Raw genomic sequence first — 25,556 nt, forward strand, 5'->3', positions numbered from 1 at the left:
AGTGAGATCCACAAATTTTTACTCAAAGCCCAAAAGAATTATTGAGTGTCTACAAAATAATTCTGCCAAATTTGTTTTCCTGAATAAATATTTAGTAGTTGAGGAAGCAGGTTACAAGTAATTAGTCTGAAAGCAATTTTCCAGTTTTGACTTTTGCATGTGGATAAGTGATCCATCTGAGTTCAATGCATAGTCAAAGGATGTCACATCTACATCTGTGATTCTTAATATAGGTGAAAACAAAAATTTTTAGAAATAGGGAAAAATGAATATAGGATTCTCAGGGAAATGGAGGTGGTAGTACAATACTAAAACTGTGAAGAAAAGTTGCAGAAAGAAATAAGTAAATATACACATAATGTATTTATCCGTGATTATTCTATCCATCTCTTCCACCATAGTGTTATTATCCTGTGGGCAGCAATTATGCCTTATCATCCATCATCTGCCCTCCTTACTACAGTTCTTAGTGGTACTCAGTAACTTGTAGGGATTGAATTTTGTAGATTTCAAATTATTAAAAATTATTTATTTTAGAAATCACGTTTTTCCAGAGGAGTTTATTTGTATACGTATTGGTAAAAAAAAAAAAAAAAAGCCGATACCCAAAGTATTAAGAAGATCAAAGAATACAGAACGGATCATTCTATGAATTAGGGTAGATGAATCTTATCTAACAAGTTGCCATATCCCATGTACATAAATTATAATATCCTCGTATGAAGTCACTTGCAAATTTTTAAAGAAATGACTAAGGTAATATGGGCTACTATGGGAGACCTCTGAGACTTGCTAGAATTCCTCCATGTGACTGCCCTCCACGTGACACTATGAATCCAGTAATGTCCTTGAAAACTTTCTTCCAAATAATCGTGTTTTGGCAATAATCTCACTACTCCTGTATATATTTTGCTGTCTCTGGGCTCCTTCCTTACCGAATCTTCTCCAAGCATTAGAAATATTTGCTAATGCAGAATAGTCTTTTCTCAATGATTTTATTGAGAGCAACTTTGACGTCCTTATTCCTCAGGCTGTAGATAAGAGGGTTCAGCATTGGCACAATAATGGTGTAAAACAGAGATGAAACTTTGCCTTGGTCCATGGAGCTGACATTTGATGGCTGCAGGTACATGAATGCTGCAGAACCACAGAAGATTGTAACAGCAGTGATGTGGGAGCTGCATGTTCTGAAGGCTTTGGATCTGCCCTCAGTGGAATGGATTTGCAGGATGCTGGCAATAATGGAGACATAGCAGCCAAGGATGGTCAAGGTTGGTGCAAGAATATTAAATAAACTGAGGCACAAAACTACTACTTCATTGATATAAGTGCTGGTGCAAGAGAGCTCCAATAGTGGAAAAACATCACAGAAGTAATGGTTAATTATTTTAGCCTTGCAGAAAACCACTCTTAGCATGCAACCTGTGTGAGCTGTGGCACCAATCAAGCCCATCACACATACCTCAACTACCAACCAGGAGCAGGCCTGATAAGACATGATGACATTGCAAAGCAATGGCTTACAGATAGCAACATAGCGGTCATATGCCATCACAGCCAGCATATGGCCTTCTGATATAATAAAAAAAATGAAGAAGTAGAGCTGAGTCATGCATTCAGGGTAGGAGATGGTGTTCTTCTCTGTCACAAAGTTCACCAGCATTTTGGGTATAATGACAGTGGAGTAGCAGAGATCAATGAGGGACAAACTGTTGAGGAAATAGTACATGGGGGTGTGCAGCTGAGAACTGAGCCCAATCAGTGTAATCATGCCCAAGTTCCCCACCACTGTGACCACATAGGTTCCTAGGAAGAAAAGAAAGAGGAGCAGCTGGAGTTCTGGCTTTTCTGTTAGCCCAGTGAGGATGAACTCAGTCACTGTGGAGTGATTTCCTCCTCCCATTTTCCTTTGGGAATTCAATGGAGGTAGAGAAGAAGGAATTTGAGATAGATGTTTATTTATGCAGTGTGAAACAGATGCAAGTCTTATCATTCCAGTATCTTCAGTGCCCCCCACCCCACGTCCCTGCTCTGTGTTGGAAGGTAAAGACCCTCTGGTTATTATTTACAAGATTGCTGAAAGTTGAATGATTCTAACAGTCAGCTGGATATAAGAAATTAGAAGTTTTGGAAACAATATGAGAATACATGCCCTGCTTAAAGACATTCCTTTTTTCAAAGAAAAAAAAAAAAAACACAGCTAGCATAAAACTTAATGCTGAAAACTGAATGCTTTCCTCCAAATATCAAGGATAAGAGAAGAACGTTCACTCTAGCCATTTGTATTCAATATTATAGTTGAGGTTCAGAGCAGAGCAGTTAGTCAGAAAATGAGCTCTGGTGGCCTAGTGATTAAGTGCCACAGCTGCTAACCAAAAGGTTGGCAGTTCAAATCTGCCAGGTGCTCCTTGGAAACTCCATGGGGCAGTTCTACTCTATCCTATAGGGTCACTAGGAGTTGGAATCAACTCAGTGGCAATGGGTTTGTTTTGGGTTATATTGGAAAGTATGAGGTAAAACTGTCTCTATTAAAAGATTATATAAATTTGTATATGGAAAAACCATAAAAATATATTAGAGTTAATTTAAAAGTTCAGCAAAGTTGTAGCTCAAAGATCAACATAGAAAGTTCAATTGTATTTCTATATACTAACAGTGTTTTTGTTAGATGCCATCTAGTCTGTTCCGACTCATAGCAACCTTATATACAACAGAAGAAAACACTGCCTTGTCGTGCACAGTCCTCATAACCATTGCTATGTTTGAGCCCGTTGTTGCAGCCACTTTGTGATTCCATCTCATTGAGGGTCTTCCTCTTTCCCTGACCTTCTACTTTACCAGGCATGATGTCCTTCTCCAGGGACTGGTATGTCATGATAACATATCCAAAGTACGTGTGCTGAAATCTTGCCAATTTCCCTTCTAAGGAGCATTCTGGCTACACTTTTTCCAAGACAGATTTGTTGGTTTTTCTGGCAGTCCATGGTATATTCAGTATTCTTCACCAATGCCAAAATTCAAAAGCATCAATTCTCCTTCAGTCCTTATTCATGGTCCAGGTTTCTCATGCATCTGAGGCAGAATTAAAGACCATGGCTTGGGTCCAAACCAAAAAACTCGTTGTGGTCAATTCCAACTCATAGCAACACTGTTGGACAGAGTAGAACTGCCTCTTAGGTTTTCCAAGGAGTGCCTGGTAGATTTGAACTGCCAACCTTTTGGTTAGCAGCCTCTTAACCACTATGCTACCAGGGTTTCCATGTATGACCAGTCCCCCTGAGAACCGGCTCTGACACACACTTTTAATTTCTATTGCTTTCTGTTCTACCACCTTGTGTGTTTGAGTGCCCTGTGAGTGCTCTTTGTGAAGGATTCACAAAATCACCTGTCCTCTGTCAGTGGTCTTAGCCTACATTGACTGACTTACCTTAGAGATCAATGAATCCTGGGCAAAATAATTTAGGAAAAAAAAATGTATTGTGAGCTCTCATAAAAAAAAGCACTGATGATTCAAAGCCAGCATGAGATTGCTAAAGTATGCCAAGCATTTTTGTTTTGAATTTTACTGAGTTGGTAGAATAAGAGAATGTTATGGTCTTAGGTTATCTTGATTTTAGTAAAAAAAAAAAAAAAAGTATTTGCTAAATCTCTTGTAATGTACACGATGTGGTTATGTGTGTTGGGTGAAATACAGAAAAATATCTCATAATTTCATGAACTCAAAGAGCATCTCAAGATTGAATATAAAGTGAATAATCTCAAGTTATCATTGCATAGGACTTTATACATAGTTTTGTCTTAAAAAATCATTTTATGAATAATTGGATGAAGCCATAGGAAAAAAATACTGTAAAATTCATAGATAACATCAACAGAAAATAGTAATGGAAACTTATGTGATGATAATGATTCTAGAAGATTTTTTTAGGTTGTGCAAATTGACTGATATTTAAAAGAATAAATTGAGCAGTGATGAACATAAAATTTTATGTAGAACATCTCTTTACCCATTTCATGGATATTTGGGCTCTGAACATGAGCCAGAAATTATTTAGAACACTCAAAATAGAGGGGTGAATATGGCAGAATTCCCTGCTCTTTAAAATCTCACGGTCTGGAAAGAGAGAAGGGCAGACTAGAAGCTGTAATGAATGTTATGATTGCACAGGTCCTATAGGAGCACAGTGATTATGGAACTATCAGAATGGGGGGGGGGGTCATTGCAGAGACATAGCAAGGGGGACAGAGGAAGGCACATGTTCCCAGCTAACAGACAAGGTTCAGAATGACAGTAAGAGGCACCAGAAATATGAAAGGGACCTGACTGAGGCAACATGCAATTCTGCTGACAGGTTGTGGCTATCAAAACCTGTTCTTGAAAATGGGGGGGAGGGGCACCACTTAGAGATTGCCTTGTGAGCTTGTTACCCTCCTTTGCCCCTGGTTCATTGATGGCTTCCAAGAGAAACCTGAATGTAGAAAGATAAGTAGCAGTAAGCCAGGCTTGCACAATGTTCAAAATTAAGAAGCATTGAACTAACAGATCTTCATGTTCAAAAGATCTGCATCAAGAGAAAAGACACTTGAAAATGCAATGAATCCCAAAAGAGTCATTAAAAGGATCATAATATCCACAATAAGGGGTGTGATAGCCACACAAGATCAACTGCATCTAGTGAACTGTGCTTAGTTCTAGTGCTGTATTTTAGGACGCCCATTTACAAATTAAAATTATTCAGAAAAATTGAAGATTTGGATCAAGATGATTTATCACAAATATCCATATAACTAATAACATGATAGAGGAATTGGACTTATTGTAGGTCACCTCAGATGGCAGAGCTATGTCTAATGTCTCAACATCAGAACCTTTCTGATGATAAAAAGTGTCTGAAACTAGGATAGATTGAGATATGAAAAGAAGAATAATTGTCTTTGAGAGTATTACAGGGAAAAACAAATAACCATTTGACAGGTAGCTTTAGGAAATTTCTATATTGTTATAAGAAGGCTAAGACTTCATGAAGATTAAATGGTTCTAGGACAGATGGGATTCAGATACTCACCTTTTCTCTGTGTGGAATGCTTAGCCAGGATGCTCTGTATGCTTTAGACCAAGTGCCATCTAAAAGAAATAGCTCTTAGTAATATTGGTGGTAAAAAAATAAATAAATGGTAGCTGTTCAAAATAGAGACTCCTTGGTTCTGTTTTACTGAGGGCTCAAAATGCAGACCTCAGTTTCTGAGTTGCTCATATAAATATTAGGAATCAAAAGTCAAGATTCCCTAGGCTAGCTCCATCACAGTGCTACCTGATATACTTGCCAAAGTGGCATGTTTTTATCCTGGCTTTGGATATAAAAGAGGTCTCACCAATAACTTACAGATGGAAGGTCTCTCAAGATTTCTGTTCACCAGGGATGAGCTATTGGGAAAAGGAGCAATTAAAATTTTCTTTTCTCGTTCTTTGTATGATATTCTCTTTAGCTCCCTTGTGTCTAATATTCTCTCTCAGTGTTGAAATAGTAGGCTGATATTACTCTATTGACACAAAATTAAGGTCTGGCAGACATTGTTCTCCTCATGACGACAGCTTCCAACACTGAATAAAATTTCTGAAGTATATGAAGCTATGGATTTAATTTTTTTTCTATTTGTTTAACATAGAGAAATAGTTCATTATACTTGTTAGTGTCCTTTTTGTGGTTTTGAAGACTATTTTCATTAAACACTTTTTTCGTTAAACACTTACTATGTGCCACACACAATTCTAAACTTGTTACATTTATTAACCCATTTAATCGTCACACAGCCCAGTGTGGAAGATAATACTAGGTTGAATCAAGTAGCAATTTCATATGATTTAATATATATAGTATGCCCATTTAAAAATTATTGGAGCTGAAGCACAGAAAGGTAATTTGTCTACCCTTATCTATATAGTAAAATGAACTTTAGTCTGCTCATAAAATGATTACATTTAGTGTGCTACATTTTTAAAGCATTCACTCATTTATTCATTTAATACATGGGCAAGACAACATGTTTTGTGTTAGAATACCAAAAACCCATTGCCATCCAGTCAATGCTAGAAGAGAAGACAATTTAGCCACACTGAATACAAGCACTTTCCAGTGATGATAATTGGTTCTAAAATTGTCATAAACACTATGTGTCAGTTACCAATACATATCTTTAGTTTTCATGACATCCTAAGTATAACTGCTTATCAGAAATTGTAGTATACCTCAAACCCTTCTCACAACTTGCTGAAGTTGAACATCAAATATACTGCTATAAGGGCCATTCTGGTCTTATATGAACTTCTTGATCTTAGTAGTACTTGATTCCATTGTATATGGTAGGGACAGTACCAAGACCCAGAGTCACCAGGGTCTTGGATGAAGCATAGTGTGTGAAACAGACTAACGTTGCAACAGAATATTTAAAGACAGAATTGTCCTGGAGAATCCAAGCTATATTGTTAAATTATTTTGGAGAATTACAAAGTAGTTTGCGTTGATTTGTGGAAAAGTCAAGTATGAAAAGGAAAATTTGTGTTTGCTATTAGATGCTGTCGAGTCAGTTCTGACTCACAGATACCCTATGTACAACAGTAAGGAAACACTACCTGGTCCTGCATCATCCTCACAATCTTTGTTATGTTTGAGCCCATTGTTCCACCCACTGCGTCAATCCACCTAGTTGAGGGTCTTCTTCTTCCACTGACCTACTACTTTACAAGGCATGATGTCCTTCTGCAGGGAATGGTCCCTGCTGATATCATGTCCAAAGTAGGTGAGACTAAGTCTAGCCATCCTAGCTTCTAAGGAGCATTCTGGCTGTACTTCTTCAAAGACAGATTTGATTGTTCTTCAGTGAGTCCCTGGTATAGTCAGTATTCTTTGCCAACACCAGAATTCAAAGGCATCAATTCTTCAGTTCTGTATTCATTTTCCAGCTTTTCCATGCATATGAGGCAATTGAAGATACCATGGCTTGGTTCAGTTGCACATTCCTTAGTCCTCCAAGTGACACCTTTGCTTTCTTAAACACTTTAAAGAGGTCTTTTGCAGTAGATTACCCCAATGCAATAAGTCAACTGATTTCTTGTTTGCTGCTTCCCTGGGTGTTGATTGTAGGCCCAAGTTAAAAAAATCCTTGGCAACTTCAATTTTTTCTCTCTGTATCATGATGTTACTTATTGGCCCAGTTGTGAGGATTTTTGTTTCCTTTATGCTGAGGTGCAATTGCTGCTGAAGGCTGTGGACTTTGATCTTTGTCAGTAAGTGTTTCAAGTCCTCTTCACTTCCAGAGAGCAAGGTTGTATCATTCGAGCTTACAGGTTGTTAACAAGTCTTCCTCCAATCCTGATGTCTCACTATTCTTCATATAGGCCAGCTTCTGGGGTTATTTGCTCGGCATACAGATTGAATAAGCATGGCGAAAGAATACAACACTGATGCATGCCTTTCCTGATTTTAAACCATGGAGTATCCCCTTACCCTGTTTGAGCGATTATATCTTGGTCTATGTACAGGTTTCTCATTAGCACAATTAAGTGCTCTGGGATTTCCATTATTCACAATGTTATCCATAATTTGTTATGATGTACACAGTCAAATGCCTTTTCATAATCAATAAAACACAGAAAAACACCTTTCTGGTAATCTCTGCTTTCAGCCAGGATCCATCTGACATCAGCAATGATATCCGTGGTTCCACATGCTCTTCTGAATCCAAATGAATTTCTGGTATTTCCCTGTCAATGTACTGCTGCAGGCACTTTTCAATGATCATCAGCAAAATTTTATTTTTGTGTGATATTAATGACATTGTTCGATAATTTCTGCATTTGGTTGGATCACCTTTCTTTGGAATAGGCATGAATATGGATCTCCCTCCATAGGATGGCCAGGTAGCTTCCTTCCAAATTTCTTGGCATAGATGAATGTGCACTTCTAGAGCCGTATCTGCTTTTTAAAATGTCTCTCTTGGTATTTTGCCATTTCCTGGAGCCTTGTTTTTTGCCAATGTTTTCAGTGAAGCTTGAATTTCTTCCTTCAGTGCCATAGGTTCTTGATATATGCCACCTCCTGAAATGGTTGAATGTCAACCAATTCTTTTTGGTACAGTGACTCTGTGTATTCCTTCCATCTTCTCTTGATGTGTCCTGCGTCATTTAGCATTTTGCCCTTAGAGACTTTCACTATTACAACTCGAGGCTTAAATTTTTTCTTCAGTTTTTTCATCTTGAGAAATGCTAAGTGTGTTCTTTCCTTTTGGCTCTTGAACTCCAGGACTTTGCACAGGTCATTATAATATTTCACTTTGTCTTCTCAAGCCACCCTTTGAAATCTTCTGTTCAGCTCTTTTACTTCATCATTTCTTCCTTTTGCTTTAGCTACTCAATATGCAAGAGCAAGTTTCAGAGTTTTTTCTGACATCCATTTTGGCCTTTTCTTTCCTTTTGTCTTTTTAATGACCTCTTGCTTTCTGCAGGTATGATGTCCTTGGTGTCAGTCTACAACTCATCTGATATCTTCAGTCATTAGTGTTCAATGCATCAAATCTATTCTTGAGATGGTCTCCAGATTCAGGTGGGATGTACTCAAGGTTGTGTTTTGGCTCTTCTGGACTTGCTTTAATTTTCTTCAGCTTCATCTTGAACTTGCATATGAGCAATTTATGGTCTATTCTGCAGTTGGCCCCTGGCCTTGTTCTCACTGATGATGTTGAGCTTTTCCTTCTCCTCTTTCTGAAATGTAGCATATTTGATTACTCTGTATTCTATCCAGCCAGGTCCACGTGTAGAGTCACTCTTCACATTGCTCAAAAGTATTTTCATTGAAGAAATTGCTGGTCTTACAAAATTCTATCATGCAATTTCTGGCATCATTTTCTATAACCAAGGTCATATTTTCCAACTACTGAGCCTTCTTTGTTTCCAGCTTTCACATTCCAGTCACCAGTAATTATTTGTGAATCCTGATTGACTGTTTGATAAATGTCATATTGCAGAGCTTGGTAAAAATCTTCATTTCTTCATTTTTGGCCTTAGTGATTGGTGCATAAATTTGAATAATAGTTTTATTAACTGGTCTTCCTCATAGGCCTTTGAATACTATCCTATCACTGACAGCATTGTACTTCAGGACAGATCTCAAAATGTTCTTTTTCATAATGAATTCAATGTTATTTTTCTTTGTCATCTTTGGCATAGCAGACCATATGATTGTCTGATTCAAAATGGCTAATATCTGTCCGTTTCAGCTCGCTAGTGCCTAGGATATTGATGTTTATGTGTTCTATTTCATTTTTAAATTTCTAATTTACAAAAGAAAGGCCATTAACACAACATTGAATCCAATCATGAAAGTCTGTGTGATTATGAGAACTTTTTGCTTTCTTCCTTATGATTTCTCTATTTTCAAATTTCATGCATTAGTTTTCCAATCATAAATAGATAATAAAATTTGAAATTTGACAAAATACCAATTTTAGGGACAATTTAATTATCTTCTACTTTTAGAAAAATAATAAAGAAGGGGGAAAAAACTACCTTTTTTCCATCTCTACAATAAAACTTTAAATATCCTTTCAGTATAATTTTAATTTTTCCATAATAAGAGAATTCAATTAATTGTGAATCATGTATTTTCCATGATATAACATTATACATATGTGTATATTTTCTATATCCTGATACATTATTTCAATTTCTTAATGATATTTTTGCATATTTAATGTCCTTTTACATTTCTATTGAGTAAATAAATATGAATGCAACATCATTCATCCTGTAAGTCTGACTTGCCCACCAAATGACACGGCAAGCCAAGCAGTATGTATGTAATTCTATTTATGCCAAACTTTCTTGATCCATTTCTACTTGCTACAACACTGCTCCTATTCCATTCCTGTCATTGTTGCTTTCAGACTTTTGAATGTGGCAGTCGACTCTGTACAGATTACAGCCTTGGAAACCCTATGGCGCACTTCTACTCTGTCGTATAGTGTCACTAGGTGTCAAAATCGACTCTACAACAATTGACTTTTTTGTTTTTTGGACCTTTTTTTACATGTCTTCAAAAGATTGAAGTGAAACTAACTGCTGGAAACCATGGAGAGATAAATTTTGTTTCAACACAAGTAAGAACATTCTAGCAGTCGGACACATCCAGAAATGCAGTCAGATGCCTTAGTGTGCAGCCACGTACTCACAATTAGAACTGTTCAAGCATAGCCTGAATTATCACTTAGCATTTATATTGTTCAAGGACAAAAGCAGTGGATGGAGCATTAGATATATCATCTTCAATACCTCTTTCAATTCCAGTATTTCATAATTTTATAAATTTAATCTGTTGTTAGATGCACAAAGGTTAAGAGCTCAGCAGCTAACATAAAGGTCGGCAGTTTGAATCCAATCCAATCCCAATCCTTGGAAGCTATAGGGAGCAGACCTACCCTGTGCTGTAAGGCTGCTATGAGTTGGAATTGAGTTGACAGCAACGGGTTATTGTTAGACAGCTCTGTATTCAAATCTCAATATGCACTTGCTATGTAACCTTGGGCAAAGTACTATCACTCTCCAAACCTCTAGAAAAAAAAATGTTAATATCTATGCCCTAGATGTGATGTGAAAGCTAAATAAAGTAACCCCTGGAAGATACTTAGTACAGTTATTGGTTGTTGGCAAGAACTTCATAAATGTTAGTGTTGTTTTAGTCACAATCTATTGTGTTTCTCTCTAAAATAGCTTTCATTTGTCCAACATTTTCATTTCTATAATCATGGCCATAATTTACTTTCTTAGCATTGCTTTCTTGTTGGTCCTTTGTACATTAATACACATAATAGTACAGAGATTTACAATTACTTTACTGATTATTAAACTCATAAAAGTCATCAATGTTTGAGGCGGAGCCAAGATGGTGGAATAGACAGATGCTTCTGTCGAGCCCTCTTTACAACAAAGACCTGAAAAAAACAAGTGAAACGAGTATATTTGTGACAAGCTGGGGGCCCTGAGCATCCAAGGCAAGCTTAGACTACGAACTGAGGGGCAGGGGAAGGAAGAGACCGTTCAGAAGTGGAGAGGAGTTACCAACCTGAATCGCGGGGAGCCCTCAGGCACCATTCCTGGAGTGGCAGCAGCGGCAGTGGTGGGCTGGTACTAGCGTTCAGCTGCAGTTTCCTCAGGGAAAAGCAGCCAGCCACACAGCCTGCTCACACCTGCAGAACCTGAGGAGAATGACACTCTCGACAAAACTAAGTACTTGCGTATATTTTACCGTGCCCCCCCAAGCCAGCTTCAGCGGCCGAATCCCTGGGCCTGAGATAGACCCTGGTGAGCACCTAGAGCCTTCCTCCTGGCCTTGGGGAAGGAAAAAATTTGCAACTGGGGGGAAAAGATAATTTGCTAGCTCCATTAACCTGAGGAGCTCGGGACAGAAGCAGCTCCTGTCTGGGCAAAAACCGTCCGTGGACCTTGAGCACCTTTCTCTTCTGCATGGACCTGTGTGGACCTATTTCGGGAGAACAGGCCCTTGTTGGCAAACTCCAACAATTTCAGCTGTGCGGTGGAGAGGTGGGTGTTTGATATTTGACATTACTTTGCCTATTAAACAAGGTCCGCACCTACCCACATCAGGGACCTAAGGACTGGTAGCTCCACTCAGGTCACCCAGCCACCTGCGACAGGGGTCCAAAGATAACTGGTACCTCCCAGTCCTTACAACCAAAAACTTTCGGTGCCCATGGTCCCTCTGCAGAACCCACCCACCAGCACACTCTAGGGAACAGAGATGTGTTTTCAGAGACACTTGGGGGTTGGTTCTCAGCCCCCTGCCTTGTTCAGAGTGTGACCCCCAGCTGCAATCAGATACCGGTATATATGCCAATCACCCCTGCCCCTCTAAGACTTTAGGACAGACCTGTACCACACACTTGATGACCAGATACCTGGAAACCTGAGCTGAATTCATACAAGAAAACCAAATGGACTCCTAGACTGATATGCCTGATAAGAGCTCCAGCCAGCTGGGGACAGGACGCTAGAGCTCCAAAGGTGAAAATAATCAAGCTAGCTCTCTCAAGCAACCCATATGAGTATACCAAAACAAAACAAAGCAAGCAGCTATGACACAGTAAGCAAGCATAAACTAATACAATAACTTATAGATGGCTCAGAGACAACAGTCAATATCAAGTCACATAAAGAAACAAACCATGATCACCTCAACAGGCTCTCAAAACAAAGAATCCAGGGATCTTCTACATGAAAGTGCATTCCTGGAATTACCAGATGCAGAATACAAAAATTTAATATATAGAACCCTTCAAGACATCAGGAAGGAAATGAGGCAATACACAGAACAAGCCAAGGAAAACACAGATAAAACAACTGAAGAAATTAGGAAGATTATTCTGGAACATAATGAAAAGTTTAATAAGCTGGAAAAATCCATAGACAGACAGCAATCAGAAATTCAGAAGATTAACAATAAAATTACAGAATTAGATAACTCAATAGAAGTCAGAGGAGCAGAATTGAGCAAGTAGAAGCTAGAGTTTCTGAACTTAAATCACTTGGCACTAATATATTTGAAGAAAAATCAGATAAAAGAATTAAAAAAAAATGAAGAAACCTTAAGAATCATGTGGGACTCTATCAACAGAAATAACCTACGAGTGATTGGAGTACCAGAACAGGGAGGGACAACAGAAAATACAGAGAAAATTGTTGAAGATTTTTTTGTCAGAAAACTTCCGTGATATTGTGAAAGATGAGAAGATATCTATCCAAGATGCTCATTGAACTCCACATAAGGTAGATCTTAAAAGAAAGTCACCAAGACATATTATAATCAAACTTGTCGAAAGCAAAGATAAAGAGAGATGGGGGGAGAGAGACGCCAAGTCACGAGAAGATCACCCTGGAGCAGAAGCTCAGAAAAGACAAGAATTTTCCTCCAGAGACAAAAGAGAAAGCCTTCCCCTAGGGCTACCAGCCTGCATTCGGACTTTTAGCCTCTTAAACTGTGAGGAAATAAATTTCTTTTTGTTAAAGCCATCCATTTGTGGTATTTCTTTATGCCATCACTAGATAACTAAGACAGAGGACAAGTAGAGATATATAATTAGTTATATTCATCATTAAGTACATTGGGAGGATGGCTAGAGCAGAGGAATCTAATATTCTAAAAGTCAAAGACTGGGATTCAACATAAACGTCTTTCTTCCTAAAGAGTTCAGCTCTGTACATTTTTCTCCTCCTTTGTTCTGGAGAGGAAAATGATTCTGATGATCCTGTTGGATAGTTCTGAATACTAACCTTGCAGTACTCATTGATGATGTGTGACACATAACCTATAAAGTCTCCTTTGGCAATTATTTTGGTCACTAGTCTTGATTTCATGATACTGATGCCCAAGGCAATGGTTGGTTGATATAACAGAGAATTTATTCTCTGGGTGTAGATGCTATGTGTCTGATGAGAAATAAACAATCATAATGACCTCCCGCTAGATTCATGTCTCACAGGTATCAAATCTTGGGAAACTAAACAATTAGAATTTCCCCTTTTACCCATTGGCTCTCAAGTATTTAATATTCTCACATAAGTGTAATTTATTGTTCTTGTTTCATTATGCATTTCAAAGATGTGACAGATACTGTTAGAGCTCCAGTGAGCTTCATAGTAATCCATTTACATTTTTAAACATTCAAAATTTGAAGAAATGTTGAAGACATGGATGAAATATATTTTCTAAAAGGATTTCCCACAGAGAAAAGAAAACAACCTAAGATATAAGATTTAAAAGTTTTTTTTCCCCCTGATGATCTCTACTAATGCTATTAAAATATTAAGATGTACACATCAAACAATAATACTTGGAATATTTTAATCTGGAGGCTGAATGAAAGCATCTTGCAGATATTGCTTTGAATTCATAATGTGCCTACCATGGAGAGATAATGCCTTTTTTCTTTTAAAAGTAAAATTGTTTTAAAATACTGGAAACATATTCATTATACAGATTATTTAAATTATCTGTAAAGGCTGAATTACATTGTTAGGTATAAAATTTATGTTTTTAAATATTGATCAAAATATTAAATGTTATCTCATTATCATATAATAATTACAATAATAGAGTAATTACAATAATTTCCTTAATTGAGTTTACCTTAAATGTTTTAATTAATGAATGGTGTGGCCTTTACTGGGTTTTCAAAAATTAGAGTGGGAAGGGCACAAATTTAGTAACAATATAATCCATAAAACCCGTGGAAAATTTTGCTTATTAATAGTTATATAAGGAGCCTTGGCAGCACAATGGGTAAAGCACCAGGCCACTAACTGAAAGGTCAGCGGTTTGAACCCACCAGACATGAATGACTCATTCATATGATTTCAATGCATACTCAAAAATGTCACTTCTACATGTGTGATTCTATAATACGGACAAAAATAAAATATTTTAGAAATAGGGGAAAATGAACACAGGATTCTCAGGGAAATGAAGGTGGCAGTACAATACTAAAACTGTGAAGAAAAGCATGTTGCATAAAAACAAGTAAAAATACACATAATATATTCAGCCCTGATTAGTCTATCGATCTCTTCCACCATAGAGTTACCATCTTGTGGGCAGGAATTATGTCTTACCATCTGTCATCTGCCCCTATATTTCTTTCTTTTTTTTTTTTTTTGAAGTATATTTTTTTTTTTTTTAAATTTTTATTAAGCTTCAAGTGAACATTTACCATTCCAATCAGTCTGTCACATGTAGGTTTACATACATCTTACTCCCTTCTCCCACTTGCTCTCCCCCTATTGAGTCAGCCCTTACAGTCTCTCGTTTCTTGCCAATTTTACCATCTTCCCTCTCTCTCTATCTTCCCATCCCCCCTCCACTCAAGAGTTGCCAACACACTCTCCCGTGTCCACCTGATTTAATTAGCTCACTCTTCATCAGTATCTCTCTCCCCTCCACTGACCAGTCCTTTTCATGCCTGATGATTTGTCTTCGGGGATGGTTCCTGTCCTGTGCCATCAGAAGTTCTGGGGAGCATTGTCTCTGGGATTCCTCTAGTCGCAATCATACCATTAGGTGTGGTCTTTTAATGAGAATTTGGGGTCTGTATCCCATTGGTCTCCTGCTCCCTCAGGAGTTGTCTGTTGTGTTCCCTGACAGGGCAGACATCGATTGTGGCCGGGCACCAACTAGTTCTTCTGGTCTCAGGATAATGTAGGTCTCTGGTTCAAGTGGCCCTTTCTGTCTCTTGGGTTCTTAGTTGTCGTGTGACCTTGGTGTTCTTCCTTTGCTTTTGCTCCCGGTGGGTTGAGACCAATTAATGTATTTTAGATGGCCGCTTATTGGCATTTAGGACCCCAGGCGCCACAATTCAAAGTGGGATGCAGAGTGTTTTCATAATAGAATTGTTTTGCCCATTGACTTAGAAGTCCCCTCAAACCAAGTTCCCCAGACCCCAGCCCCTGCTTCGCTGACCTTTGAAGCTTTCATTTTATCTCGGAAACCTCTTTACTTTTAATCCAGTCCAATTAGGCTGACCTTCCTTGTTTTGAGTGTTGTCTTTCCCTTCACCCAAAGCAGTTCCCATCTACAGATTGATCAATAAAAAGCCCTCTCCCTCCCTCCCTCCCTCCCTCCCCCCTTTGTAACCACATAAGTATGTGTTCTTTTCCATTTTTTCTATTTCTCAAGATCTTATAATAGTGGTCTTATACAATATTTGTTCTTTTGCAACTGACTCATTTCGCTCAGCATAATGCCTTCCAGATTCCTCCATGTTATGAAATGTTTCAGAGATTCGTCACTGTTCTTTATCGATGCGTAGTATTCCATTGTGTGAATATACCACAATTTATTTACCCATTCGTCCGTTGATGGACATCTTGGTTACTTCCAGCTTTTTGCTATTGTAAACAGAGCTGCAATAAACATGGGTGTGCATATATCTGTTTGTGTGAAGGGTCTTGTATCTTTAGGATATATTCCGAGGAGTGGGATTTCTGGGTTGTATGGTACTTCTATTTCTAACTGTTTAAGATAATGCCAGATAGATTTCCAAAGTGGTTGTACCATTTTACAATCCCACCAGCAGTGTATGAGAGTTTCAATCTCTCCGCAGCCTCTCCAACATTTATTATTTTGTGTTTTTTGAATTAATGCCAGTCTAGTTGGTGTGAGATGGGATCTCATCGTAGTTTTAATTTGCATTTCTCTAATGGCTAATGATCGAGAGCATTTTATCATGTATCTGTTGGCTGCCTGCATATCTTCTTTAGTGAAATGTGTGTTCATATCCTTTGCCCACTTCTTGATTGGGTTGTTTGTCTTTTTGTGGTTGAGTTTTGACAGAATCATGTAGATTTTAGAGATCAGGCGCTGGTCTGAGATGTCATAGCTGTATATTCTTTCCCAGTCTGTAGGTGGTCTTTTTACTCTTTTGGTGAAGTATTTAGATGAGCATAGGTGTTTGATTTTTAGGAGCTCCCAGTTATCTGGTTTCTCTTCATCATTTTTGGTAATGTTTTGTATTCTGTTTATGCCCTGTATTAGGGCTCCTAGGGTAGATCCTATTTTTTCTTCCATGATTTTTATCGTTTTAGTCTTTATGTTTAGGTCTTTGATCCACTTGGAGTTAGTTTTTGTGCATGGTGTGAGGTATGGGTCCTGTTTCATTCTTTTGCAAATGGATATCCAGGTATGCCAGCACCATTTGTTAAAAAGACTATTATTTCCCCAATTGACTGACACTGGTCCTTTGTCAAATATCAGCTGCTCATACGTGGATGGATTTATATCTGGATTCTCAATTCTGTTCCATTGGTCTATGTGCCTGTTGTTGTACCAGTACCAGGCTGTTTTGACTACTGTAGCTATATAATAGGTTCTGAAATCAGGTAGGGTGAGGCCTCCCACTTTCTTCTTCTTTTTCAGTAATGTTTTGCTTATCCGGGGGTTCTTTCCTTTCCATATGAAATTAGTGATTTGTTTCTCTATCCCCTTAAAGTATGACATTGGTATTTGGATTGGAAGTGCATTGTATGTATAAATGGCTTTTGGTAGAAAAGACATTTTTACTATGTTAAGTCTTCCTATCCATGAGCAGGGTATGTTTTTCCACTTAAGTATGTCCTTTTGAATTTCTTGTAGCAGAGCTTTATAGTTTTCTTTGTATAGGTCTTTTACATCTTTGGTAAGATTTATTCCTAAGTATTTTATCTTCTTGGGGGCTACTGTGAATGGTATTGATTTGGTTATTTCCTCTTCGGTGTTCTTTTTGTTGATGTAGAGGAATCCAAGTGATTTTTGTATGTTTATTTTATATCCTGAGACTCTTCCAAACTCTTCTATTAGTTTCAGTAGTTTTCTGGAGGATTCCTTAGGGTTTTCCATGTATACGATCGTGTCATCTGCAAATAGTGATAGCTTTACTTCCTCCTTACCAATCTGGATACCCTTTATTTCTTTGTCTAGCCTAATTGCCCTGGCTAGGACTTCAAGTACGATGTTGAATAAGAGCGGTGATAAAGGGCATCCTTGTCTGGTTCCCGTTCTCAAGGGAAATGCTTTCAGGTTCTCTCCATTTAGAGTGATACTGGCCGTTGGCTTTGCATAGATGCCCTTTATTATGTTGAGGAATTTTCCTTCAATTCCTATTTTGGTTAGAGTTTTTATCCTAAATGGGTGTTGAACTTTGTCAAATGCCTTTTCTGCATCTGTTGATAAGATCATGTGGTTTTTATCTTTTGTTTTATTTATGTGATGGATTACATTAATGGTTTTTCTGATATTAAAACAGCCTTGCATACCTGGTATAAATCCCACTTGATCAGGGTGTATTATTTTTTTGATGTGTTGTTGGATTCTATTGGGTAGAATTTTGTTGAGGATTTTTGCATCTATGTTCATGAGGGATATAGGTCTGTAATTTTCTTTTTTTGTAATGTCTTTACCTGGTTTTGGTATCAGGGAGATGGTAGCTTCATAGAATGAGTTGGGTAGTATTCCGTCTTTTTCTATACTTTGAAATACCTTCAATAGTAATGGTGTTAAGTCTTCCCTGAAGGTTTGGTAGAACTCTGCAGTGAAGCCATCTGGGCCAGGACTTTTTTTTGTTGGAAGTTTTTTGATTACCGTTTCAATCTCTTTTTTTGTTATGGGTCTATTTAGTTGTTCTACTTCTGAATGTGTTAGTTTAGGTAGGCAGTATTGTTCCAAGAATTTATCCATTTCTTCTAGGTTTTCAAATTTGTTAGAGTACAATTTTATGTAGTAATCTGATATGATTCTTTTGATTTCATTTGGTTCTGTTGTGATGTGGTCCTTCTCGTTTCTTACTCGGGTTATTTGTTTCCTTTCCTGTTTTTCTTTAGTCAGTCTAGCCAGTGGTTTATCAATTTTGTTAATTTTTTCAAAGAACCAGCTTTTGGCTTTGTTAATTCTTTCAATTGTTTTTCTGTTCTCTAATTCATTTAGTTCAGCTCTAATTTTTATTATTTGTTTTCTTCTGGTGGCTGATGGGTTCTTTTGTTGCTCATTTTCTATTTGTTCAAGTTGTCGGGACAGTTCTCTGACTTTGGCTCTTTCTTCTTTTTGTATGTGTGCATTTATCGATATAAATTGGCCTCTGAGCACTGCCTTTGCTGTGTCTCAGAGGTTTTGATAGGAAGTATTTTCATTCTCGTTGCGTTCTAAGAATTTCCTTATTCCCTCCTTGATGTCTTCTATAACCCAGTCTTTCTTCAGGAGGGTATTGTTCATTTTCCAAGTATTTGATTTCCTTTCCCTAGTTTTTCTGTTATTGATTTCTAGCTTCATTGCCTTGTGGTCTGAGAAGATGCTTTGTAATATTTCGATGTTTTGGATTCTGGAAAGATTTGTTTTATGAGCTAATATGTGGTCTATTCTAGAGAATGTTCCATGTGCACTAGAAAAAAAAGTATATTTTGCAGCAGTTGGGTGGAGAGTTCTGTATAAGTCAATGAGGTCAAGTTGGTTGATTGTTGTAAGTAGGTCTTCCGTGTCTCTATTGAGCTTCTTACTGGATGTCCTGTCCTTCTCCGAAAGTGGTGTGTTGAGGTCTCCTACTATAATTGTGGAGGTGTTTATCTCACTTTTCAATTCTGTTAAAATTTGATTTATGTATCTTGCAGCCCTGTCATTAAAAAAAAAAAAAGTGCGTAAATATTTAATATGGTTATGTCTTCCTGATCAATTGTCCCTTTTATCATTATATAGTGTCCTTCTTTATCCTTTGTGGCAGATTTAAGTCTAAAGTTTATTTTGTCAGAAATTAATATCGCTACTCCTCTTCTTTTTTGCTTATTGTTTGCTTGATATATTTTTTTCCATCCTTTGACTTTTAGTTTGTTTGTGTCTCTAAGTCTAAGGTGTGTCTCTTGTAGGCAGCATATAGATGGATCGTGTGTCTTTATCCAGTCCGTGACTCTCTGTCTCTTTTTTGGTGCATTTAGTCCATTTACATTCAGTGTAATTATAGATAAGTAAGTTTTTAGTGCTGTCATTTTGATGCCTTTTCATGTGTGTTGTTGGCCATTTCATTTTTCCACATGCTTTTTTGTGCTGAGACGTTTTTCTTAGTAGCTTGTGAGATCCTTATTTTCATAATGTTTAACTTTGTCTTTATTGAGTCGTTATGTTTTTCTTGGCTTTTTTCTTGAGTTATGGAATTGATATTCCTTTTTGTGGTTACCTTTTTATTTACCCCTATTTTTCTAAGTAAAAACCTAACTTGTATCCTTCTATATCGCCTTGTATCACTCTCCATCTGGCAGTTCAATGCCTCCTATATTTAGTCCCTCTTTTTGATTATTGTGATCGTTTATCTATTGATTTCCATGATTTCCTGTTGTGTGTATTATTTTGTTTATTTATTTATTTATAAATTTAGAATTAGTCTTAATTTGTTTGTTTTTGTGCTTTCCCTATTTGAGTTGCGTTGATATCAGGACGTTCTGTTTTGTGACCTTGTATTGTGCTGGTACCTGATATTATTGGTCATCCGGCCAAACAATCTCCTTTAGCATTTCTTGCAGTCTTGGTTTAGTTTTTTGCAAATTCTCTAAACTTGTGTTTATCTGTAAATATCTTAATTTCTCCTTCGTATTTCAGAGAGAGTTTTGCTGGATATATGATCCTTGGTTGGCAGTTTTTCTCTTTCAGTGCTCTGTATACGTCGTCCCATTCCCTTCTTGCCTGCATGGTTTCTGCTGAGTAGTCTGAACTTATTCTTATTGATTCTCCCTTGAAGGAAACCTTTCTTTTCTCCCTGGCTGCTTTTAAAATTTTCTGTTTATCTTTGGTTTTGGCGAGTTTGATGATAATATGTCTTGGTGTTTTTCTTTTTGGATCAATCTTAAATGGGGTTCGATGAGCATCTTGGATAGATATCCTTTCGTCTTTCATGATGTCAGGGAAGTTTTGTGTCAGGAGTTCTTCAACTATTTTCTCTGTGTTTTCTGTCCCCCCTCCCTGTTCTGGGACTCCAATCACTCGCAAGTTATCCTTCTTGATAGAGTCCCACATGATTCTTAGGGTTTCTTCATTTTTTTTAATTCTTTTATCTGATTTTTTTTCAGCTATGTTGGTGTTGTTTCCCTGGTCCTCCAGAAGTCCCAGTCTACATTCTAATTGCTCGAGTCTGCTCCTCTGACTTTCTATTGCGTTGTCAAATTCTGTAATTTTATTGTTAATCTTTTGGATTTCTACATGCTGTCTCTCTATGGATTCTTGCAACTTGTTAATTTTTCCACTATGTTCTTGAATAATCTTTTTGAGTTCTTCAACAGTTTTATCAGTGTGTTCCTTGGCTTTTTCTGCATTTATCCTAATTTCATTTGTGATATCTTTAAGCATTCTGTAAATTAGTTTTTTATATTCTGTATCTGATAATTCCAGGATTGTATCTTCATTTGGGAAAGATTTTGATTCTTTTGTTTGGGGGGTTGGAGAAGCTGTCATGGTCTGTTTCTTTATGTGGTTTGATATGGACCTCTGTCTCCGAGCCATCACTGGGAAACTAGATTTTCCAGGTAGTTGGCTAAAAAAAAATGCAGTCAGATCCCTATCTGAATTCTCCCTCTGGCTCCGGGTATTCAGATGTTAATGGGGCCGCCTGGGGAGGGTGGGGGAGGGATCTGAGAGCTGGTACGCTGGCTCCTGGTTCTGAAAACAGTCGCTGTCTGCCCGTATTTGTTCGTTTTCCGTCTCTAAGTCTGTGCTTGTTGTTCAGAGTTCGTAGATTGTTATGTATGTGATCGATTCCCTTGTTTTTCCGAGTCTTTGTTGCAAGAGGGATCCGCGGTAGCGTCCACCTCGTCCGCCATCTTGGCCCCTCCCCCTCCCCATATTTCTTAATACAGTTCTCTGCACTTAGTCACTAGTAGGGATCAAACTTTGTAGATTTCAAATGGTTAAAAATTATTTACTTTAGAGATCAATTTTTCTCCAGAAAATTTTATTTGTACACTTATCAGAAACAAGGATCAATACACAAGCTATTCAGAAGGTTAAAAAATATACACCATATAGATCGTTCTGTGAATTATGATAGCTAAGCCTTATCTCACAAAGTGCCAAATCCCATGTATGTAAATTATAATCTCCCCACATGAAGGTCTTTGAAGATTAAAAAAAAAATGATTAGAGGTAATATGGATTACTAGGGGTGACATCTGGAACTTCCTAGAATTGATATTGCCCGCCATGTGACAGACAGCTCTCCACGTGACACTATAAATCCAGTCTTATCCTTGGGGTCTGTCTTCCAAATAATCAAGTGTTGGCAATAATGTCACTACTTCTGTTTATATGTTGCAGTGTCTTTACTCCTTTCATACTGCAGCTTCACCAAGATTTATAAATCTTTGTTAATGCAAAATAGTCTTTTCTCGATGATTTTATTGAGAGCAACTTTGACATCCTTATTCCTCAGGCTGTAGATCAGGGGGTTCAGCATTGGCACAATAATGGTGTAAAACACAGAAGACACTTTGCTTTGGTCCATGGAGCTGACATTTGATGGCTGCAGGTACATGAATGCTGCAGAACCAAAGAAGATTGTAACAGCCAGTATGTGGGAGCTACTTTTTTTTACATGTCCTGAAGGCTTTGGAACTGTCCTCAGTGGAGCTAATTTGCAGAATGCTGGCAATGATGGAGGCATAGGAGGCAAGGATGGTCAAAGTTGGTACAAGAGTATTAAATGTACTGAATCAAAAAAGTACCACTACATTGATTGAAGTGCTGGAGCAGGAGAGCTCCAGTAATGGGAGAACATCACAGAAGTAATGGTTGATTATTTTAGCCTTGCAGAAAACCACTCTTAGCATGCAACCTGTGTGAGCTGTGGCACCAATGAAGCCTATCATATATACCACAGTGAGCAACCAGGAGCAGACATGATAAGACATGGTGACATTGTAAAGCAATGGCTTACAGATGGCCACATAGCAATCATATGCCATCACAGCCAGCATATGACTTTCTGACACCATAAAAAAAAATGGAGAAGTAGAGCTGAGTCATGCATTCGGGGTAGGAGATGGTGTTCTTCTCTGTCACCAAGTTCACCAGCATTTTGGGGGTAATGACAGTGAAATAACAGAGATCAATGAAGGGCAAACTGCTGAGGAAATAGTACATGGGGGTGTGCAGGTGAGAACTGAGCCCAATCAGAGTGATAATGCCCAGGATCCCCACCACTGTGACTATATAGACTCCTAGGAAGAAAAGATAGAGGGCCAGCTGGAGTTCTGGTTTGTCTGTTAGCCCAGTGAGGATGAACTTAGTCACTGGGGAGTGATTTCCTGCTGCCATTTTCCTCTGGGAATTCTATGGAGGAAGAGAAGAAGAAATTTGAGGCTGGTGTTTATTTATGCAGTGTGAAACAGATGCAGGTCTTATCAATTAGGTATCTCCAGTTCTCTGTCCCTGCTGCTGCTCTGTGTTGGAAGTTAAATACGCTAGGATTATGGGTCATGCAAATAAACACCAGATGGAATTATATCTTTCTGTTTGTTTGTTTTTATTTCTGAACAGTCTCTGAACATCCAAAGACCTGTTCTGATAACTTACAATATTGAGTGTTCTGACCAAGGTGGTACAATGGTTTAGCACTAGGCTACTAACTTGAAGGTTGGCAGTTCAAACCCACCCAGTAGTTCTGCTGGTGAAAGACCTGAAAATCTGCTTAGCAGACCATATGGATTAGTTCTACTTTGTCACATGGGATTGATATGAGTTGAAAATCGACTCAGTGGCACCTAACAACAGTGACAACAACAAAGCACCTTCCATGCCTTATTTGCAATCCTCTCAGCTCTTCTGCAGAACAAATACTACCAGGAAACACGCACCTGTTACCATGAATTGATTCTGACTCATGTGGATCCTGTGTGTGTCAGACCAGAACAATGCTCTGCAAGGTTTTCGATGGCTGATTTTTTGAAAGTAGATCAGCAGGACTTACTTCTGAGGCTCATTAACCATAGTGGTTAAATAATGCCCATACTTAGGCATATTATAAACAAGTGATCACTATATGAGAGAAGGCCTATCTGGCTCTCTATGGGTCCTTCACCATTTCACCTTCTGTTTCCTCTTTTAGCTAGTCAAGTCTGCTTTCCTGTCTTATTTCTTTATCGTTTCAGAGAAACCATTCACTGCAATTAATGTGAGGTGAATATTAACATAAAGTACAAAAATAATGTACTGATCACTGATGTAGGCTGGTTTCCCTTTAAAGAGTACCTTGTCTACTGCCAACAATTCAAAAATATAGAAATAGAGGCTCTGGGAAGTAACTGAATGGCTAACATTAAGTGTATTTCTCAAACTGAGCCCCACATCCAGGAAGGAAGTGTGTTTTCTAATGAGGAGAATTCAGAAGTTTCTATGACTAAAAGTAAAACTTATTCTTTCCCCAAACACCGTATGCTATACACTCTTGTATAACCTGACGTGGTCCATGACCTTTGGAGCTATTGCTCCAGGGGACCATGCCTACAGGATGGAAATCTTATGTGGTATTTTCACCATGTTGTCTTTGCATGTCATATGCATGTTCTTGTTGTATTTCACACTCATCTTCAAATCAGATCTTTTATCACTCTCTTGATGGCATTAAAAGGCAAAGCAGAAACAATGTCTGCACCTCTGAGACGTGAGTTTTGAAGGAAGTTGATGAGTTCCTAGCATGGAATACCGTGATGACTGTTCTATGTTCTAAAGAAAAAGATGAAAAAAAAAATCATAAAAGATTGATGATGTATCAAAAACAAGGAAAAGGGTGTTGAGATAAGACTGAATGTGAGGATGATATTACTGTTTATTACAGGGTGGTATTATTCAGTGCTTACCATGTGGTTAGAACCATTCCTGCACTTCATAAATATTATTTTATATATTTTCCCCAGCAACATTACATACTATGAGCTTATTATTCCCATTTTATAGATGAAAAAAAATGAATCTTGAGAGACCTAAGTGAGTTATTCTAGGTTTCAGTGGATTTTCAGTGTAGTTGTGGATAATGGTTTCCCAATAGTACAGATAAATTTGACATAACCATGGATAATAAAATTAATCATAAAAGACTTGTACTAATACTTATATCTCCTGGAAACGCCATTTGGCTAAAAGTGAAGCATGTGCAAAATACATGCTACATTCAAAGAACATAAGAGCTGGAAAAATTGTGATATTAATAATAAACATTCTTGTGTGATTCTAATTAGACCAGCGTGTAGGCTGAATCCCACAGTGGTGAATCTTACACTTGTCATTTATCCATGCTCAGATTGCTCAGCGAACGGTGGATGGATAAAGGGACATAACTAAGTTCACGACTTGTAATTAATCAAAAAGTCATTATCTTTCCCAAATTATCAATTTGGCAATAAATGTTTGCTGAAGGTATTTGTGCAAGTGATAACTGAAAACAAGTAAATATAAAGCCAACATTGTACCTCCTTTGGACGCCTCTGCTTTCACGTTCTGAGATTATTCAAGTACAACACTAATGACGAAGGTTATTGTAATCTCAATCTTTGCTATTGGCAATGTTCACATGCTTACTACTTTGTGGATTTTTATTAAAACTAAAGTCCGTTAAAATTTTAAATACATATATTTTGGAAGTTTTTTTTTGTTAATAAATAGTTTTCTCTTGTTGAAGCTTCTTATCTATAGTAGAGTTTACCCACGATTGTGAAGGAATCCTTCTAGAGTGAGGGCCTATTAGTCTCTAGATAACATCAGAACACTGCAACATTATGATTTAGAAGTGATTTGTCTAGAGTTTAGTAATAGTACCAGGAAAAAATGTTTCCTTTCTCAGGAACACAATTATTTGACTTGTTTTGAAAAATAAAGTGAGGTTTGCAACCATTAAAAATGTTGCTAGCTTATTAGATGTGCTTCTTCAAACAGTAAAAAATAATGTTAATTCTCCAATTAAAATGTTTTAGGGATTGGTAAAAGTCTTTTATGGAG

At 37.6% G+C, this 25,556-nt stretch overlaps 1 protein-coding gene across 1 annotated transcript; it reads right to left on the reverse strand.

Moving 5' to 3' along the window:
- Positions 1–952: 952 nt before the first annotated feature.
- Positions 953–2,297, reverse strand: LOC100667942 (putative olfactory receptor 8G2). The gene has a single exon (XM_003423435.3). The coding sequence runs from the start codon at positions 1,991–1,993 to the stop codon at positions 953–955; it is 1,041 nt and encodes a 346-aa protein (XP_003423483.3). The 5' UTR covers positions 1,994–2,297.
- Positions 2,298–25,556: the final 23,259 nt, after the last annotated feature.

Source organism: Loxodonta africana, chromosome 15 (genome assembly GCF_030014295.1).
Source record: "Loxodonta africana isolate mLoxAfr1 chromosome 15, mLoxAfr1.hap2, whole genome shotgun sequence".
In the NCBI taxonomy this organism is placed as follows: Eukaryota; Metazoa; Chordata; class Mammalia; order Proboscidea; family Elephantidae; genus Loxodonta; species Loxodonta africana.